The sequence below is a fragment of the Neophocaena asiaeorientalis genome, unplaced genomic scaffold, assembly GCF_003031525.2.
Source record: "Neophocaena asiaeorientalis asiaeorientalis breed wild unplaced genomic scaffold, Neophocaena_asiaeorientalis_V1.1 scaffold105, whole genome shotgun sequence".
NCBI classification, from domain to species: Eukaryota; Metazoa; Chordata; class Mammalia; order Artiodactyla; family Phocoenidae; genus Neophocaena; species Neophocaena asiaeorientalis.
In genome coordinates this window covers 3,511,050-3,531,799 of record NW_020172162.1, presented here as the reverse complement: position 1 = coordinate 3,531,799, position 20,750 = coordinate 3,511,050, and the positions used below count along the sequence as shown (strand labels likewise).

Genomic DNA, 20,750 nt, shown 5'->3' with positions numbered 1-20,750 from the left:
GAGCTGCAGAGAACAGAATCTTATATTTCTTTATTCATCATTTTACATGGGATTCACTGTAAAAAGGAAATTGCCTTTGTGGTTCAGTTCTTCAGGCTGCAGTGCTCCGAGCTTCAGTTTTTACACCAGCTGCCGCCGCCGCCTTGTAACTGGTGGATAAGAACCAGCCGGGGAGGGAGGCTAAGAAATCAGGCAGAGTTCATTTAAATTCAATATATTTTTTATTCTTTGTAAATACAATGAGTACAACCTTTTAACTTCACAAATCAGTTAATTCACTTTATACAAGGAAAGTTTTACTCATCCTATAATAGTCCAAGTGCTGAATATTTTTCCTCAGTGCTAGTACCTAATAAATCAAAATGTGAAAAGTACAGCAGCTATTTAAAAATGTTTGTTTCTACATTTCCATAAGTAGAGATTCATACCAAAGGAGCAGCTTATAGTGTAGGACGAAGTGTGTGTGCACGTGCAGGCATTCAAAGCTTTACTAGAAACCGGTTTTCTGAAAGGCATTGAAGAGTCTCAGGCTGTTAGCATTGGATCAAGAAGCCCTTTAGCATCCATCTCCTTGAAGTTCCTTCTGGTCTCATGTCTCTGTTCATTCACTGTCTGGTGTGACTCGCTGAAACACGAGTTTGGACCCCCATTGCCTTTGGTTTCAGCACTGTGTTAATGGGACAGCAGTCTGCCTCACTCCATCATTCATCTCCACTTTATTTGGTTTTGCTGTTTTTATTCATCCTCCCTCGACTTGTGTTCTTTTAGTAAAGCTCTTCTATTTTTAGATGTTATCCAACCTGAAGTCCTGGTGAGAATCTCATTTTCGTCCACCAATTCCTTTGACAAGGTTGCCTGGCCTATGGTATTAAGAAGAAGAAGGAGGGGGAGGGGGAGAAGGAGGAAGAGGAAGAGGAAGAAAGAAAGAGAAAGGAAGAAGAGAGAGAAAAAGCAAATCTCACAGCATAAGCTACCTTTCACTTATTAACTCAGTTCTGAAGGCCACTTTATGAAGTAGTACAATAGAAGGGAAACTTTTGATAAAACTTTTGATTTAAAACCTAACCATTATTTTTGAAATAAATTCTTCAACATAAGATAGTTCTGAAGGCTGCTGTATGATGTTATACACAGAACTATATTTGGTTACCCAACTTTATACGCTAAAAGGGAAAAAAAATGTTCTACTTATGTTTCAGCTGTTGATAGATCAGCCTGATCTTCCAGGTAAGAGGCAGAATGGCCTGGCCTGTGGCAACCCCGAATTCGGTCCCCTCCCAGGGCATGGTAGCAGTGAGTCCTCTCTGCTCAGGCAGTCCTCTTACACCCCCTTTTCCTTCCAGGCCACCCCACCCTGGGTGAGGCAGCAGGTCAGAGCTACTGGAATTGTTTTGTGTCAATTGACATTTTTTCCTGAAGGCTACACATTCCCAGGTTTATGCTTCCTGAAGGGTTTGTTAGTTGAGGCTTGTTCTCCATGGGTAGAAGTTCATCAGATACTGTCCCATCCTGAAAAGTAGGGACTTGGAGAGCTTAGATATCACTGGATTTGTACATATCTGAAAGCAGTCTTGTAATTGGCACATTGCCGATGGTTTTTTTGAAAAACACTTCCTCTATGGTTGATGGACTAATAGAACGTAAAGCTGGCAAAAGTAACAGGAGTTTTCCAAAGCGACAGGGTTGAGTGGGATATCTGGAATAGGAGAAGCCATGAAAGCAAGGTAAGATCCATCACTAACAGGCTTAATATCTCATCCTTGAACACACACCATCTTCAGCTTAATTTCCTGATTCAGCCTCTTTAATAACATACTACAGAGTCCTAGCCAGGCACTACTGTCCCTGTTTTGCAGGTGGAATAATTGAGGCATGGAGAACATAATGCTGCTGCCAAAAGCACACGGTGACTGTCTCCTCATTAGCACAGGGGTTGCAGTTTTTTTGGAGAAAAAGTAATTTTAAGAAACATGGTACTAAGTTTAGACCAAATAATAAACTTAAGGTTGCCAGTGTAGAAACCAACCAATGGTATTGATGACAAAACTAGTGACAACATCCACAGTTTCTGAGTCACAAGACTCCTTCATGAGGCTATTTCCCTCAAATAAAATGGATTCCTTTTCTAAGCAATTCTCTAAATTATTATTCAGGCACTATACTTAGTCACTCTCAGGAATAATTCCCTCCTTATTACACTGCAAATTAAAGACTAAATTCTGTTGGCTGGCAGTGCCACCCAACTTTCATGTCAGTGAAATTGGCATATAATTAAAGATGTGAGAAATTGCTGAACAATTTCCTCTCTTGATGTCCAACGTACATCTGTGCTCAGATGTGCAAGTTCAATTTTCTGCTGCCTTTAGATGCCTATAAGCCACCTCCTCACTGCCTTGATGCGTCTTCAGTCAATAGCTTGGAATCAGGTGTCAATACAGTCTACCAGGAGGTCTCCCTCCACTGACACAGACCACCCAAAAGACTGACCTCTGGAGACACTTATCTGTGACTCAGCCAGGTTCAGTCCATGGCCACAGATGCTAGAAACTGACAGATATCAATTCCTACACAGGAGTTAGGTAGCTGAACATTGAGTTTAACTGCCCAATAACCCCACCGTGCAGAGTCCAGGGGAACAACTTTCATGCTTGTCTCTTAGCTTTGGGCACAAGAGAGTCCCTCTCTTCAACCTGATACGAGGCTGATAATTCATTCTGGGCCTCTGAGGACCTCATTTGGCTCTTTCACTGCCCAGCTTCATGACCACCAATGGACAGGGACCACCAGACTACCTTTAATAATGTGGTATGGACACGGTGTAGCTTCTCTACATTTAAAAAAATACATAAATCCCACCGCTTACTCTACTTGCCAAAAACATCTCCTACGTTTCCTGGAAAGTATTCCCAAGGCCCACGTCTCCCTTTCACCTTGGCCACTTACTCTCTTCAGCAGCTCTGTTTCCCTTCTCAGGCAGGCAGAGGAGAGAAGCCCCCTGAAGTGGGTGGGAAGCAGTGGCTGCCTAGATAAGCCCCCACTGTGTCTGCAGCATCCACCCAACATGCTGAAGTTTCCCACAATGAGAAAACACTGTGGGAAATAATTACTTTCAGAAAGGACGTATTTTGGTGACTCCACAGACAGTTAACTCTTGATTTACTGTGAGTAGATTATCCACTCACCTCCTCACCCACTTCTTTTATTCTCTAGTTAGGAAGGGGCTGGTTAGTCAGTCAACACAAATTAAGTGTTTATTATATGTGGAGTACTCTACTACCCAGAAACAATAACCATGTGTATGTGTGTGTGTGTGAGACAGAGACAGAGAGAGAAGGAAAGAGAGGGGCTCTCTGACTGCTCAAAATTATTTTGTAGAGTATCTTTGACCTTGACTTCATCCATCAGCATACATAACTGGAAGTTTTCTTTCCAGGTGTAAGTGTTCTGTGTCTGTCACGGATTCGGATATTTGATTGTCAGTTATATAGTTTATTATATATAACTAAATTGTTTATTATTATATGTAGTTATATATAGTTGTTACACGTAGTTGTATATAGTTTGTTGGAAATGCCGATTTCTAGCCCTCTCCTCGTGTCCTAGGTAATTAGAGAAATCACTTACCAGGCTGTAACAATTAGCTCACTTTGCAGCTTTAACAATTAATGCACAATTAGCTCAGTTTGCCACATTAACTTCTCAATTTCAGATTTTATTTTTCTAGACAGGAAAGTGCTAGAGGAGAATGTTCGCTGATTTGAAGGAGCTAAGCAGTAAGGTATAGTCAGTTTTGTCACATGTATGACTCTAGATATTAGTATTAAATTCTAGCTGTAGCTGATATCATGAAATGAAAGGCTCACGTCGAAGCAGATGTGTTCCTTCCATGAATAATTTCCTTGTTTTGAGGGTGACAGAGAAGTAGTATACTTGTCATTTCTCTAAACTAGACTTCTGTTAATTTGTGGTTTAACTCTCTCAGGTTGTCCTAGAAGCAGCTCCTGAAATGTCAGGCTCTCTCAGACTCTCCTTACTCCCTTTCTGGCACCTTCCATGGCACCTCTACCAGCCCCTCTTCTGCCTCCGGTTGGTCCCCTTCTCTCCTGCTGGAATCCAAGAACTAGCTCACATGTCTTCTCGATGCATCAGACTTTGCAGATTTTTTTCTCACTCCCTCCAACGAGAATTTCTCTCTCTCACTCCCCACTTTGCTTTTTCTCTTCCCTGGTCTGAGTTGGAGTAACACTTCTGCCTACTTCCTGTAACGATAATGGGTAGTATCTTATCCTTTCTCGTGTTCCACAGTGCTCACCAGCCACCCTGCACAAAGCGAGTACTCAGCAAAGGCTTGACTGAATCAATACCTAGTATCATATTCTCCTGGTGTGATGTTCTTTATACCTTAAAGACTCTAAATGTCAGAGGTCAGTTATGATATACTATTTAGTTTTTAGTGGGGAAAAAGTGCCCAAATTATGTACTGTTCCATTTTATAATTCTGAACAAATGTAAGTGCTTACTATATACATTCTGAAAGTAAATGTGGATTTTAAATTTAAAACCACGGAACTTTAATTTGGAAAAACATACACAGGCTCTACCACTCGTCACAGTTTCAGTGATATTCCATGGACAGGGAACAATTTGTTGTTGCTGATAAACTCACAATTTACAAATTTACTTGTTCCCTTACTTTTAGGGAAAATCATAATATGCTGGGTTGTAAGGCACACAGTAAGCACTCAATAGATATTGGTTGCTATCAGCTATTGAAGATCTACTGTGAAGCCTAAAGCTTTCAGGAATAGGAATTCCGAAAAGCTACATTCAACGACTCTGGGACAGGGAACAGTTTTACTCATTAGTATTCAAAAGAGGATTTATAAAAGGATAAGGAGATCCCTGCAGAAGTGGTATCATCCCAAATGAACACAGGTGACTTGGGGTTTCTTTGACCCCTTCAGTAATGGAAGCATTAACTGCCTCTACCCATTTGATTTAGTTTCTCCCAGCCTAGTGTCTATGGGTGATGTTGAGATGATAGAGACTGGTTTCCATGGGCTTCTCTTCAAGATCTAGAGAATAAGTAAGAAGAGCAACTCTATTCTAACCTCAGATCTACTGCAGCCCTAACTTAGGAAGCTAGCAAGGTTTCACTGCTCTTTAAAAGCCTTGCTTTTTTCGTCTGAAAACGGAATCAGAAAGTCTGTAGACCTCGTGGTGGATTTGCCCATTTGGTGGGCCAGGAGGAGCACTGCTGGAACCCCAGTGACTGAGAGTTTCTACAAATAGCCAAGAACAGCCTCTGTCAGTGGGCTTTGCTTGGCCAGAAGTAACACGATGGGTGCTATGGCTCAAAATAAGTCAACAGATACCAATCACCAAAGCCAGACGGCAGTCATGATGGGGTTAAAGATGACCGCTTTAGAAAGTTCTCTGGTCCTTCTATTTGGGACTGGCATCCAAAGAAAGGCATCTGCCTTTTTTAAAGGATCATGTGACCACTCTCTAATATATCAACTAACATAACACTTTAGCCTTCATTTTTCACCTTGCTCATATCTGGGCCCATTCACCTCAATGTGTTCAGCTATATTGATGGATCAACTTATTCATCCAGGAAAGGTGTAAGGTGTCTGGCAGTGCTTTCAGTTTTGTAATGTAATTTGATTTGCTCCTCTCACCTACCCTTCGAAATACGTGAGGACACAGATTCTAATTAAATTAACTGGCTTGGCAACAGGATAATTAGTCACAGTGTTTGAACTGGCTTTTTGCTGTCTGCTCACACACTCACAATGGAAGCAATTTTCTTAAGTACACGTTCAAGGCAAACAAGGGTCACCTGGTATGGATGTAGCTGTTGAGAGTTAGCTGAGCCTCATCCTGAAGAGCTGCGATGGCGGCAGCATTCCGGAAACTTCTCAGTTCAGAACCACTGTGTGTAGGAACTAGAAATGAAGACCAGGAAATTGTGATAGGCAGCACAGGAAATGCAGATGGGGAAAGCACTCTCTGGAAGTGGATGGCCAGCAGAAGAACATGCAGGTCCCATGGCTATCGAGTCACACTAAGAGTATCAGCTCTCTTGAAAACCATCACCTCTTTTTTGGACTTGGAGGTGTCTGAGTTAGTGAGATGGCAAAACTGGGGAAGGAGAAGAGACAGCAGTTTGTGTCTGCTTACCAGCTTTGAAAGTGACGATGCATTTTAGACAGGCAAATTCAGTAGCATCTAACCGGAGTTGTCTAAACCGAGCCACCACCTCTTGTAAAGCCTGTATTTCAGATATGATCTTGTTCAGCTTCTGGGAATCTGTGTTGTCACCATTCATGCCTAGAATAAAAATATGCAATAAATGCTCTAACATGAAGGCATTTTCATGATTTAATATTGATTTTTGACAAAATCCTGCATATCAATATCTATTCAATTGTCACTCTAAGATATCTGATTCCATGTAAACTGGCTATATTGTATGAAAGTTAATATAAAATCTTCTCTTGGATGATAACAAACACAGTAATTTGCATTTAAATAACAATGCAAGCAGTCATGAATACAACAAAACAACATTATTTGCATTTAAATATAGATTTATAAATGACAGGTATACTCTATTGTTCAGCAGGAATTTGTTATTCTTTACATGTTGTTCTTTTTTCAGTAATGTATTTTTATGGTAATTTCTACAACAAAGTCATTAAATTGTGCAATTCTTACCAGATACAGCCAGTAGAGTGTTAGCATCAACCGGAATGGCCCATTGTGCTATTCCTAGAACAAACAGTTCTCTCCAAGCATCTTCCAAAAGCATCAGCTGTCATACAATAGATGTATAATATAATATAGTGTGTAATTTATAAATTTATAAACAATTTCAATATGTAAATTTCCATCATTTTAAGAAGTGTTTTAAATGCCTGTCCTGATAGTTTTTCCTCTGAATATTCTAGCTTTCCCTTATTTTCTCATATTTTCCTTTATTAAAAGGTGTCTATACTTAAGCACATGCATTTGAGAGTCAGCCATTCCAATTCCCCAAATTTTGCTTCCCTTGAGAAAGAGTTTACCCTTCTTGTTCTTGCATCCATTTGTTCCTGACCACCTAAAAACTTCTCAGGAGACCCAGGCTCTATGAAATGTCACCAGCAGCACAGCAGGTAGATAATATCAACATAGAAAATGTTGATATTATCAGGGTTGAGGATTCCAGGCTAAGCATGCAGATGTGGGCCCCCATCTTCCTGGAGGGTTGAGCGGGCTGGGCTGGGAGAGTGATCACTAATTCCCAAGAGGCATGCAGGGAAATCAGGGTGTAATTATGTTAATCAGGTTTTGCTGAGTTTACCTCATCTCACTGCCTGATTTTTCTGAGACTCATAAGTGGACAGCATCAAGGTGCTTGTCATTTTCATTCTATTAAAATGTGCTACTGAATATTTAAAATGAAAATATGGCTCCTTTTCGAAATTAATGTACTGGATTCCACTTCACTGCAGTTTGCTTGTTGTTAAAGGGTTTCCACCGAAGGGCTAAGTGGCAGACAGTAAGTAAATTTTGTTTGGATTAAAGAGTCTACAAATACTTGTTTTGAGAAAAAACAGCCAACTTACACACACACACACACACACACCCACACACACACACACACAGCAAATGGTCAGAGTCAACCAGTAAAGCTTGTCAAAGATAGAAACTAACCATCTTGAAAAATTTGTTTTTGAAAAATCTCTCAAAAACCAGTCAGTTCTGGATGTGAGAGGATTTCCTTTTGAGAGTTAAGGGCTGAATTGTGAAGGCTTGTAACCAAAGTCACAATTAGACCAAAAGGTTTAACTTTCAAAGTGCTTTATTTTAAGTTTTATTGCATTAAATACAGAAAATAATACTTTAAAAATGCAAGGTAAACAATGTCTAATTCTGATCATGTCTGAAAGTCCAGGCCATGAAAAAAAGAACATCCCATGCTAGAAGATTAAATGTTTTGAGCACATTGCCAGGGCTCTCTGTAGGAAATGTACTTCATATTAAGGGGCACTATTATGCTTTAATTAGGTATAAAATGAATTAAAGAAACAAATCCTTTGCTTTTGGAGCTACTTATTAGCCTTTTGGGAAATTTGTCATTAATTTCCATGAATGTGCTGGTGACGGCCAATTTTTGTGAATACTTCATTTTATTTCTTTCCCTTAAGGGCAGAAAAATTCTGGCAGAGGCCATTTCTGATATTCCTAACAACAAAACTTCTGAGTTTCGGTACGATGCAATTTTAAAGGCACATACTTTGTTTTCTCCCTCTTAATGTCATTTACAACCACAGGATTACGCACCAGACCTATTTGTTTACAAAAACTCTAAAAGCATTTAAGAATCAAGGGAGGTGTGCAATGCACTCTTTAATCCTTCATGCTGATCAATCAGTGGCCAAAACTATGAGCATCACAATGGAAAATATAAAGCTGCAAATATAAAATAATGAGACTAGTTCCCAAAATCTTACAAGGGAATACTCTCATGACGTTCTGTCTCTCAGTTCCAGTGTTCTTAAGAAAATATTGTTTTGTTAACAATTTTAAAAATCATTAAGATTTTTTAAATTTGTGATGAAATTTGATGTTTCAATTAAACTAAAAAAAGATAATGAAAAAAAAGACAATGGTCTTGTATATTTGTTTTTTTTTAGATTATATCCAACTTTCCTGAAATAACATAATTACATTTCTTAGTAAGGATTCCATAGCTAGCTATTTTGAACCCATAGCAAGAAGCTAAGAAAAATCATTTCCTACTGCTGTTAAGAACGGATGCTTGGCCTTGGTGATTTATCCAGGTAAGTTCTAGTTTCATAAGACTGGCTACTGTTGCTTCTTTCCCAACCCCCTTCCCCCAAGAGCTCAGTGCCCTCTTGGTCATACCTGGTCTTGCAAACATAGCGTGGAGAAAGCTGGAACACTCTTAGCCCACTTGATGCTCATAAATAAAAGCCTGGCAGCTGATTCACACACTGACTCTGTGGCCACTTCATAGAGATACATTGGGGTCCCATTCACTTCATGGGGGTACTGGGTGGGGAAGAAAGAGAAACAACAGGGAGTAAGGAAACTGCAGCTTTGCAAGAAGAGCCAAATTTAAAAATTTCTAATTAGACCAGTGAAGGAGATAGGAATATCTATAGAGTTTGGGGAATAATAATTGATGGGAGAGGCTCATTTCCACTCTTTGGCGGCCTGTTCCTTCAAGAGGGGCATCTGGCTTTTCTATCCCCTGCAGCAAATTTTCCTCAGGCTGAGCCAAGTGCCAAGCCTGTCTCCCAATTTAGACAAGAGCTTCTTGCATTTGAGTAAATAAAAATAGATGTGGAGAAAGTATAAATTAATAGGCATCCCAAACACAAATATGCATATGAGTATTTTTAGAAAGGATTAGTATATTATGGAAATATTTCAATTAGACATCTTAATCATTCATAGAGCATTCCCATTCATAACTGACGACATATTCATAACACTACTTTCCCAAGCTTATTATACACATCAAGGATAAGAAAGCAATATTAAATATTGTGTGTGTGCGTGTGCCCAGGTGTTTGGCTTCCCTGCAGTGTGGGGCTGCAGCTGGCCCTCCTCTTGGGGAGAGAGATCTGGAGCCCTTCTCAGCCTGGAGTGGGGGCTTTGGGTAGGTACCAACTGGAAGCCTGGAAGGTAGTCCCTAGGTGGCAGCCTTCTGAGGTGGTTCTGGCTGTGTCCCTGCTAGTACAGGCTCAATTGTGTAAATTCATGCGGCTCAGAAGAGAGTACGGGGAGTGGGAAATGAAGCCAACTTCTTCAAACTGTCCTAACAAAGTGAGCTCCACATTTCTCTCTTGCATTAGGGACCCATGGCTTTGCCCAAGAGATTAGATCCCTGCAGTTGCAATTCAGGGGCTCTTCCGCCAGCTGCAGGCAACTTCTTTCTTCTAAAAACAAACTCTGCTCTTCTGTCCTCCAGGAACACCTAGGCTGCCCTCTTAGTTCAGCCAGGGCTTTACACTAGTTTTCTAAAGATACAGGTTCCTGGGCACCACCTCAAATTTGCTGAAAGGGGGATGGGCCTAGGCGGCCACGTTTGCAGTCAGCTTAGAGAGTGACTTTACTGCACACTAAAATTTGAGCACCCCTAGCTCAACAGGGGAGAGAGGGAGGTCTAGAGCTCCCCGCAGGGCTCGGCGAAGCACCGAGCACCCCGTGAGGTCTCTCTCTCTCCATCTTTTGCCTGAGCTATGCCAGCTGAGAAAGAATGGGCGCGCCCCTCTCCGCCCTCCACTCGGAAAGGTCTCGGGCCCAGCAAGGTCACTGACCTTGGGCGTGGGCTGAGCCAGGCTCACGAGGGTCTGCCGCTCAGGGGTGGCGGACACGGCGGCCAGTTCCAGGCCGTGGGGCTCCAGCTGCGTAACCGCGGTGAAGAATGCCGGCGCGGGTAGTGCTGCGGAGGGGAAGTGCGCGGCTGCCCCGTTCTCTTCCTTGTGTCCACGGAAGTATAGGGCCACCTGCTTGCGGATGGTGGACGTCCGAGGCCCCCGCTCATGCTGCACGGCTACAGAGACAGACAGACCGGCGCACGCCCGAGATCAGAGACTCGGTGACACTTAGACGCTGCCGCGCTCTCGGGCCAAAAGCTGCGTCTGGACAGGCAAGGGCACCCGGGAGGTGAAGAGAAGGAGGGAGAAGGAATGTGAGGGTGGAGGGCGCTCTGAGACCGTTTAACCCTTACACTGTTTGCATAAGGAAGCTGAAGCCGAGAAGAGCAGCCCGGCCCAAAGTGTCACACCAATACCCGAGCCTCAGGCAAGACTAGGTGTGTTCTCTGTCGGTTGAGGGCTCCTCTGCACCCAGGGAAGGTAGCAGGGAAACCAGAGACCCTCTGGGCAGGAGTAGCTGCGTCTCCACCGCAACCAAGGGTAGAGGGAGCATTGCGCACAGCCAGGCACAGCGTCTCTGCACACACTTTTTCCCAATCCGCTCGACGACCACTCCCCCCGCCACCTCCATCCCTCGCCCCACTTGGAGATGCCGTTTGGCCTCCGAGGACCCCAGGAGAAAAGGACCCGAGCCCGGGTCCGCTGGGGAATGGGACGAGGGAAAGCCCTCTCAGAGTGTGCTGGAGGAAGGCAGGGGAGATGTGACAATTACCACCAACAGTTTAAACAAACAAATTAATTCAGGGCAATCTTCCGCTCGACGAGCTTGACAACTTGTCAATACACAAGTTCAACAGGTTGGACGCTCCCTCCTGCTTCCTGCGCCGCGGAGGAAGGAACTCTCCCAATGGGCGCTGTACCTCGTGGAGATGCCACCCTGCCCAGGTCTCCGTCCGGGCAAAGCCCACTCCGCACCCAGTCCTGAGGCCCCATCCCTCCCTCCCAGCCAAGACCCCTGCCACGTCCCGGCCTGGGGCGCCCTCGCCAGGCCACCTCCGGGCACGAGCTTGGATTGCACTCTAAGCCCAAGAAGCATCCTGACGACCTAGTTCTTGCTGCGCGCCTTTAAGAGCCTTCTGGGAGTTGGGTGTCCGAGGCACCCACTGGCGTCACTCTGCCCCTCCAGCCCCTTTCTTTAGAACTAAGAGAAGGCCCTGAAAAAGCTCAGATCGCCACAACGGCCGTCCTGATTTTGTAATCTTGGTGAGCCTACAAACAAGGGGTGGACATTCCGCGTGTTCGTGTCTCTGCCCTTCCTCCTTCAACCCGTCTCCTAGTCCCCAAGATATCCTCTCCAGGAGAGTATCCAGACAGCAAGACCCTGCGGGAGGCTAACAGGCTTAAGTCTGACCACAAAAGGGCTGCAAGGAGAGGTGAGAAGAAGAATCAGCATGGGAGGCCGGGAATGTCACATGCGGGTCCCCAGCAGAGTGGGGACCCCAGGAACGCTGGCTTCGTGGGGATGGTTGTGAGGCGCAAGTGTCCCACGTGGGCATGGGTCTTGCCCTGGGGAGTTCAGTGGGGTGAGGGTGGGGCTTATGCAGGGAGATGACTAAAGCCGGAGGCCAATTCCCAGCACCTGGAAAGAAATGCTCAGGAGATGATTTACATGCATAGGAGTGCCATTATCTTCTGTACACATAATTTACTTACTATTCAACCAACATAAGGATAAAAAGATGTACTAAGAATAAATAGATTACCATCTTTGTTCATGTTGACTTCCAAACACTTCTTCAGCCGACACGCCCTGCATTGGTTTCTGTGTGTCTTGTCCACCGGGCAGCCTCCCTGGAACAGAGCGCAGGCGGTCAGCGGCCCCCAGGACCTTTAGACTGGGGACGCGAAGCCGGCGCCGGGTCGGGGAAAAGGCGTTGAGGCGGGTACGGACCCCGCAACAGACCCCGGAGCTGCAAGCCTGGCTCCGCGAAACGCGAGGGCCTTGGGTACCAGCGGGGCCAGGAAGAGAAAGGGCTGGGATTCCTGGGGCTACTTCAAAAGGACCAGCCCCTGACCCTATGAAAGCGGACAAGAAAGAAAGTCCTTCTCAAATCAGGTGAAGGGTCAGAGCTCCTGGTTTGCCCAGACTACGCTGCGTGGGGAGGAGCTCCCGAGGGGAACTTCCGCCAGGCGCAGAGGGGTTGGAGCGGGGCGAGACTTTTCAGGACCGAAGACAGCGACCTGCCCTGGAGGAGGAGACCTTAGCGCTCTGCAAGGAGCAGGCTTGCCTGCCAGGACCCCTGCCACGTCCCCCTCCCACCAACTATTCTTTCCACTTTCAGGTCTTGAGTCTACCTCTTTCTGTCACTGTCTGGGTGAGCCCATTTATCTGTCAGATAAATATTTCCCATTATTCTCCACTCTCCTGTTTTCCTCTCTTGCCTTTGTACTCCAAGCCACGCTTCTGACCAGCATGTTGAGAGTTGTCTTAAAGACTAGCCTTAGCCCAGATTCATAGAAACACAGCCATTTCTGGAAGGTGAGGCAGAAGCCAGGAGGTTAGGAGGGCAAGGCTTACAGATGTGAGAGTGGGAAGGGAAGAGCCCAAGGCCTGGACAAATTCTAGAAATGCCCACCATGTAAATATGACCAGGAAGATAATGTGATGAACTGTCCGACAAAATGATAACATAGATTGAGAATATTAGTACGATAACTGAAAAAAAAAGAGGTAATTGTGCCTTAGAAATACTTATTTGAGATGCATGAGAAAATAAATGTTTTATCCAATGCAATTTTCTGGAAAAATATTGGCCATTAAAAGAGGAAAACAGAGAAAATTTCTAATGGAATTCACTCAGCGTTAGGTGCTATTACTGAGAGAACATATACATAGATTCATAAAGAGTCATGTCTACATGTGTATTTTATACACAGTAAATACATAAGAAGTTTGGTGCTCTGTTTATACTACTTGCTACTTTTACATTTACAGTGGGAAGAAAGAGAATAAAATAAATGTATTTTTATTTTGTTTCATAATCTCAAAATTCATATACTCTGAATTTGGAGTAAGCATATTTTCTGAAATATCCCTTAGGAAAAAATTATACACTCAAACACACAGTTTTATGAGATCACACCCCTCTGATTTAAAATACGTTGATTTATTTAAAATAAAGGTAGAGCAGAAGTTCATAATAATTTCTAAACAACCTCGTTACTGTTAATAATAAACTAGAATGCTGTTTACCTAAGCTTAGAATAAAGGAGAGAAAGGAAATAAATTTTTTTCCTAACTGAAATCTTCAGGTCATCTTTGCTGGCCAGTGTAATAGCTCAATGTAAAAAGGTTTAAATAACTTATTATTAAATGCAATCATATGCCTATCCTCAAATGTTATCCTCCTAGTATTCTGATAAACATACTAATGCATAACAGAAGTCTTCATTAGTTCCTAAAAGTGTCTTCAAATCAGATCAAATGTATATAAATATCTGGACCCTGAGAGAAAGATGCACACTTCAGCTAGGTTCATTTATTCTCTGTGTAAGAAGAGGACCACCATGCCTGATGTGTCTATCAACACTCCTTTACAAGCACTTGGACTAACATCAATATGTGTGAATTGATAGCCAGCCCCTTTGAAAATATCAAGCGTATTATCTGAGGTTTTGATTCCCCAATTCTGTGCATTGCATAAAAGTAAAAGATAACTTAAGTAGAGGCCTGCTCAAGTCTGATGACCCACAGTAATCTCATATTCTTGTGGAGCTAATGGGATACAGTCCTGTGTGTATATAATGTGATGTGTCCATATGGTGAAGCGAGAAACTGATACAGAGCTATGGACCCAATTAAACAGGTAACAGGGCTGGAGAGTTCAAAATAACTTATCCCAATGCAGCATCTTCTTGTTCTTGTTTTTGTTGATAATCCAAATCTATCAGAAATTGGTATGAGCAGACATAGGTTCAGAAAAAGATAAACAATTCACTAGCACCAGACAATATATGTGTATGTATATATGTGTATCATATATATTAATTAGTGAAAACGTTTTAATATTTTGGTTACCAAAGGATGTTTTCTGATTACTGCACTCTCCAGGATCTTCTTGGGAGTGGAGATTGTCACTCTGTATTTAGGGTCTGTGTGCCTGGCTAAGGAGAAGGCCAAGTGTGGGACCAAAAGGCTGATCTCCTAGGTTGAAATAAACCTACTACTGAGCTGGAAACTGAGTCGGGGGAGGGGTCTGCTCACTCTTTCTGGAAGCTCTGGCTCACACTCAACCCATGCCCCTACTCTTCTGTCTCTCTGAGACAGTTCTGCCTGCTCAAGATCAAAACAGAATCAACCAGAGAAGCAGAGAAAGTGAAGATTTGGGGACCGTGGAGAGGCTCCCAGTTTCCTTCCTTGGGCACCTTCTCTTCTTGCTCACTCTGCCCTTTTCTGACAAGGCCCAACTAAAGTCACATGGGTGCTGAAGCCCCACTGCCCACTACCAAGCAGCCCTGCTTCTCTGAAGTTGAAGGCACAGCCCCTCATACAGCACATCCTCTCTGTTCCAACTAGCCAACACTCACTTCGCTGACTGAAATGCCCTGTGCCTTTCACTTCTGCCCTGACAGACCTGGGTCAGAGCACTGAACTTAGGTGCTGCTAGGAATGGGACTGGGGTGGCAGTGACATAAAATAGCCCTTTTACCTGCCTGCACTTGTGGTTTAGATTCTAAAGTTCCTTAGATCCTCTGGGCTGGCTTTATAGTCACTGGGTGTGGGCCTTACCCAGTGTCAAAAACTGTCAGAGGATTAAAAAAAGGGGCGGAGGGATTGATAGGGGGTGTAAGGAGACGCCGGGACTTCAGCTTTCCTCCTTCAAACTCAGTTCTCTTCCCTTGCCTCTTTCTGCCTTTCCCAAGCAAAAGGGCCACTGAGAGTTGAGGCAGGAAGGAGGGGAGAGGAAAGGAGAGGTCAGGGCCTAGTCTCTCCTCAGCAGCTTGGAAACTCAGAGGAGGCCTTGGCACAAACAAAGGAAGGGGAGGCGGCAGAGGGGAGCGGGGCAGCGCAGCCCTGCTAAGGTACCTGGTTTCCAGATTTGCAGACATACGTCCTATTCCTTCGGATACTTCGTTTGAAAAACCCCGAGCAGCCGTCGCAGGCGTAGACCCCATAGTGTTTCCCCGAACTGCGGTCGCCACACACTTTACAGGGGATATCTAAAATACGGCCTGAAATCGCAGGAAAGACAGGGAAGGGGGGATGGGGTGAGAGAGAGAGGAGGGCGGAGAAGGAGGAAAGGGGAGAGGGAGAGAGAGATGCTAAGCAATCTGACCTCTGAAGGGATTAGCACCGAAGCTGCGGTAAAAGCAAATAATGAAGTGATTTTATAGCCAAACTTTTTTTCCTTGAGCAAGTGTCAGTTTCCTACAATGAGCATTATTCATGCACCGCTACATGTATTTGGGTCTCCTCTAATCGCTGAAACCCATTTTGGAATAAAAGATTACAGCAGGCCAGGGCGGCAGCACGGCCGCCGCTGCCTTTCTGCTCCGCGGAAAGTTTGGCCGCCTCCCTCTCCTGCTCTTGCATTTAACAGAGAAAGTTGTTAGTGAGCGCGCGAGGAGACAAACTTGAAATGTAAAAGGGAAAAGAAGAAAAACAAACACGGCTGGAACCAGGGATGGCAGCTGGAAGGCAATCGAGTTTTCTCTGAGCTGCCGGGCGGTTATTATTAGGATTATTATTGTAATGCTAATACTAGGATTATTAATGATAATAAGGGTAGTGGTAATTGCCCAACTTTCACTTTACCTATTTAAAATAATGCTTGATGGATCGCTTTTGAGAAATAATTTCTTTTAGGAAAAAAAAATTTTTTCTCCCCAAAGTAACCAGCACCAAGGTAGGCAAGTAGGAGGAGAGTGTTGTAAGTATGTCGATTCCCTGGCAGGTTAGGGTGGGACGACACCCCTCCGCCCCGACTCCCCAACGTCTTCCTCCTTAAAGCCCTACCTTCTCACACTAGATCCTGCGGGGGTCCCTTGCTTTCTGTTTTTCCACCGCTGTCTGAGGCTGATTCTTTCAAAGATCTGACTGGTTTCCCTAAACTGCTCCCACCCTCCGTGGCCTCGACAGTCGCCTGACTTAAGAGAAATAGCCTTGGAATCCCCTCTAGTCTGGGATGGCCGCGGACCCTAGAGGAATGTTAGGGAGAGGGTAAAATTCGAAAAGTTATAGGGAGGGAACTATTTTTCTATAAGGTTCAAGGGTCCAACAAGCCTGAAGTGGTTCATAAGAACTTTGAAATCCTTCCTCGTGCAAAAAAAGGGAGTATTAAATAAAGGGTTAACTTAATTAATACTTTGATAATGATGATGATGATATTTAACAATACTAGTTAATAATTAACTTCTTTACATTTAATGTTCCCTTTGCTACCGGCCCGAAGGCCTCCAGTCTGGGCCCGGGCGGCCTCCGGCTTGGCCTCTGTGAAGCTGGCACCTTGTTCCCGGAGCGCTCAGGTTAGGGACCACGATTAGGCTGGGGTGATGGGAGGCAAGGGTGAGGACGACTGGTCCAGGGGAGTAGGGGAGGCGAGGGCGCCGCGCAGGAAGGGCCCGAGGCCTCAGGGTGGAAACTCGCCGGTGGATTCCGAGGCATGGGGCAGGCGCACACCCCCGACCGCGGCCGTCGAGGAGCTGCAGGGGGTGGGGGCGGGGAGGACGAGGGCGGCAGGGTTGGGGAGGGGGTTTGGTAACCACCAGGCTCGGCCCGGGCAATTACAACCCCGCCGTAGCACCTGCCTATAGAGCCACCAGTGACCCGTCAAAAAGAGTAGCATGGGAATTCGGATGGCGACAAAGGCCGGCGGGGGAGGCGCGCGGCGCGGCGACCACCGCCTCGGCGCCCCCTCTCCCGCAGGGTGTGAGGAGAGGTTGTGCTGGGGTAAGGAGGGGGTTGTAGAAAGCCAGGGGAGGCGACATCGGGTTTTGTCCCTCACCCCCTCGGACCTGTCACTGCGCCCAAGGGAACTCAACGGCCGCGCAGCAGCCGCCCTCACTCTGGAAAGCAGTAAACTTGGTTTCCATATTTTGCAACCATTCTCCTCTGCATAACGCTCTGGCTGAGCTGGGGTCCGTGTTTGGGGTCCAGCCATCCTGTCGTCCCAGCTGTCCTCTTCCCGGTGGCAGTTTTGATGATGCCAAGATGAGCTAGTGGGAGGAGCAGTGGTGGGGTTTCTCTTTCCCGCCCCCCATCCAGACGGGAGGCCAGGGACATGCATCTCTGGAGAACCCCGACGGGGTGGAGGGAGGACCAGTTAGGGGCGGGCGACGCTACTCGGGCTCCAGGGGCGGGGCTCCTAGACCAACGGCCCCCCGGGGCCGCCAGGGCGGCAGGGCGGCCCTGCCCCAGCGCAAACCTCCGGGCCGAGGCTCCCGGGGCAGATTAGAGACAGGCGTACCCACCTGGGGCGGGGCACAGAGGGGAGGACGCGAAAATTCCGGGGCAGAGCGGGTGTGCGCCTCAGACTCCGCCACCCAGCCACGTTAAGGTGACTTGGGTCACGAGACAAGCTGGTTGACCCCGTTGCAAAGCTCCCCTCATTTAGCAAGTCGAGCGAGCTCCGACGTGAGGCAGGCGGGAGTTTCCTGAGGCTGGAAAACCGTTCTTAACTTCCCTCGCCAGGGGGTCCCCTCGGGGCTTTTTGTGTGTCATAATTGCCTAAAGATATATGGCAGCTTCGATTACTGTAATTACCATCAGAGGCTGTTGAAAGAAGTTAGTCTGGGCTGCAGGGGTGACTGGCCGGGGTCTTGTTACCACCCAGGCGGGTCTCCCGGGTGACATCGCTCTGCTCTCCAGCTGTGCGAATCCGAGCAAGGCGGGAGTTGCAGACCTCGCGGCCGGGCTCGGCCCTGACCTCGCCCGCTGCGCGCCGACCCCCTCGCTGCTCGGGGCCCGAGGGCCGCAGGCCTGGGCCCCGCTGCCGCCACCGGTCTGGAGAAGGCCTGGATGGCGCGGCGCCGCGGGCGGGGTCAGCTGTTCTGCGGGCCTGAGAGACTCCTGCGGAGGCGTCCGGACCTGCGTCGGGCTCGAGGCTTAGGAGGCCCAACTCAGGCTCTTGGGAAGCTGGAAAGCTCCAAAGTTTCCCCAGTGTCATTCTGCCTTTTTTCCCAAAAGTCCGAACGGTCCGCCTGCGTCCTAGTCCATCTACAGCACGCGGGCGCGGTTCCCAGCGAACCCAGTTCGTGCCCGCCCCTTCCCTCACCTCCGAGGCCTCATTTTTCAAGGCTCCTCAACCCCGGCGACTGCGCACCCCAAGTGGGCGAGGGGTCTGAGGCTCCTTACTTCCAGGGAAGGAGGCGAGGACCTGTCACAGGGCAAGCAAGCACCGAGGCCTGCCGAGGCCTGCCGGCTTCAGTTTTTGCGGTGGAGGCTCGGAATGCACCAGGAAGGCTTTCCTTCTGCGCCTCCCGGGAAGGACGCACACACGCCACAACACGGGCCACAAAAAATATGCGAGCTCGCCTCCTTTCCCAGAGATTCGAACAGCGAGGGCCAGGTAGGCCCGAGGTTAACTGGAAACTCCAGTCCTCCGCCAGGGTCGGCTCTGATTCGGGCGGCAGCTGAGATTCCTTCTCTCCTCCCTCCGCCTTAGTTCCAAACATTTCTCCTTTTTTCTTCTTGTTCACGTTCACTTTAATTTTTAAAATGGCAGCGCCCAAAACCAAAACAAACGGACAAAATAAAAACACAACCCACTTCTTGAGAGGGAGGGGAGGAATTGCATCCCACTCAAGTGGGACTTCATTATCAGTCCTCAGAAGTATCTCGGACTCTCCCAACTTTCAAAGGCTCGGGACAATGAGCGGGAGTGAGGGGAGGGGGTGTTTGAGAAAAGCACAAGCGCCAAAAATGCTATAAGCGAAAACGACAAGGGCGGCGGGAGCACTCCGGGATGTGGGGACTTCGGCAGCGACCACCCCCAGCCTTGGACCCTGGAAACCGCAGCCCCGGGCCACCGGAAGGCGGGAACTGAAATGCCCCATGGAGACCCTGGCATTGCGGCCGTGCCGGCCCAGCGCCGGCTCTGGCCTGCACATTCTCAGGGTCCGCAGGCAAGGAGCACGCAAAAGCCCTCGCACATACACTCAGACCTGCACTCCGGCGTCTAGGGGCGGTTAGAGATCAGCCACGACTTGGCGTTCCAAGGGAGAGCCTCCAGCTAAGCAGGGTTAAGGAAGGAGAGGAGCGCGCGGAGGGGAACAGGCCGCACTCTCCTGCCTCTGCCGAGCTCTCGCTCGAAAACTCCTTGGGATTAGGGATTTGGTCCTCTCTTTGCTAGAGCGGTTCGCCATACTTTAAATTCCCCAGTTATGACCTACGCGGATTTAGGATTAAGGAAAATGTGACTTTTAAATTGTTTCTGCTTCCCAATTTGCAGGATTATTTGAAATAGCTAGAAAAGGGGTGCAAAGCATTCCATTCAAAATCCGCTTTGCGCAAAGTTGCTTTTGCGCTCTGGAGCTCGGAGTTTTGAGCGAGCGTGTTATTGTGCTGCAGCCTGGGGCTGAGGCCTAGTTCCCGCCCCCGCCGCCTCCACCCCCTCTTCCCCGCACCTGGCGGCTAAGTGGAGGCAACTCGCGGGACTGCTGGGCGGCCTGGGTCGCAACCTTCCCACCATACCAGAGAAAGGGGGGAATCAAGCAATCCAGAGGTAACGAAATTGTTCTTCCCTCACCACGAAAGGCACTGACTCATGGTCTACAAGGAGCTGGGCCAAAGCGCACACACCGCTGGAGTCCCTCTCCCAGGCTCGGAGTCTCGGAGATCGGAGTAGGACCTCCCCGGCTACCCCGCCCGCCCGTCCGTCCCAGCCTGCGCGCCTGAGCCCCGCAGCGGCACGATAGGTACCCACTTGTTGATCCGGCCGGCTTGCTCATGCTGGCGGTCCCGGGGCGGAGCGGTTGGTGGGCGCTGCCCGAGTCCCGGCCGGCAACGCCCGCTTCGCCGCCGGGCGCCGCCGCTCTCCAGCCGCCTTCCAGCCTGGGAGGCTCCGGGGCCGGACAGGTGGGTGTCGGTTGCGCGCTGCGCTGCTCCCCGGGCGCTCAGAATTCGTTCCACAGTGGAAAATTAAGCATCCTTAAGTTTCTTCCCGCCTCTTGCAAAACCGCAGCTGCTGGGAATGTTGCTTGGTATGGACACAGGCATGTACAGACAAATGGAGAGACGGACAGGCAGATCGAGGGAGAAGGGAGGACAGGCAAGAGAAGGGTATTGAAGAACAGAGATGGAGACACGAAAATGGTCTTTCTACGGAGCAAAAAGGGCAAAATCCCTCTCTT

At 47.3% G+C, this 20,750-nt stretch overlaps 1 protein-coding gene across 1 annotated transcript; it reads right to left on the bottom strand.

Moving 5' to 3' along the window:
* Positions 1-252: 252 nt before the first annotated feature.
* Positions 253-20,348, bottom strand: NR2E1 (nuclear receptor subfamily 2 group E member 1). The gene is made up of 9 exons (XM_024755638.1): positions 20,324-20,348; positions 15,487-15,632; positions 12,164-12,251; positions 10,341-10,576; positions 8,920-9,066; positions 6,724-6,820; positions 6,187-6,336; positions 5,846-5,951; positions 253-1,696 (listed from the first exon to the last, which is right to left on the bottom strand). Exons 1-9 carry the CDS (start codon positions 20,346-20,348, stop codon positions 1,534-1,536), a joined length of 1,158 nt encoding a protein of 385 aa, XP_024611406.1. The 3' UTR covers positions 253-1,533.
* Positions 20,349-20,750: the final 402 nt, after the last annotated feature.

Coding starts and splice junctions, on each gene's coding strand:
- NR2E1 (XM_024755638.1), bottom strand. CDS start 20,348: ATGAGCAAGCCGGCCGGATCAACAA. Junction 10,577..12,163: donor AGTCAACATGAACAAAGATG/GTAATCTATTTA, acceptor CTGTCTCTGTAG/CCGTGCAGCATGAGCGGGGG. Junction 6,821..8,919: donor CGCTATGTTTGCAAGACCAG/GTATGACCAAGA, acceptor ATTGTATGACAG/CTGATGCTTTTGGAAGATGC.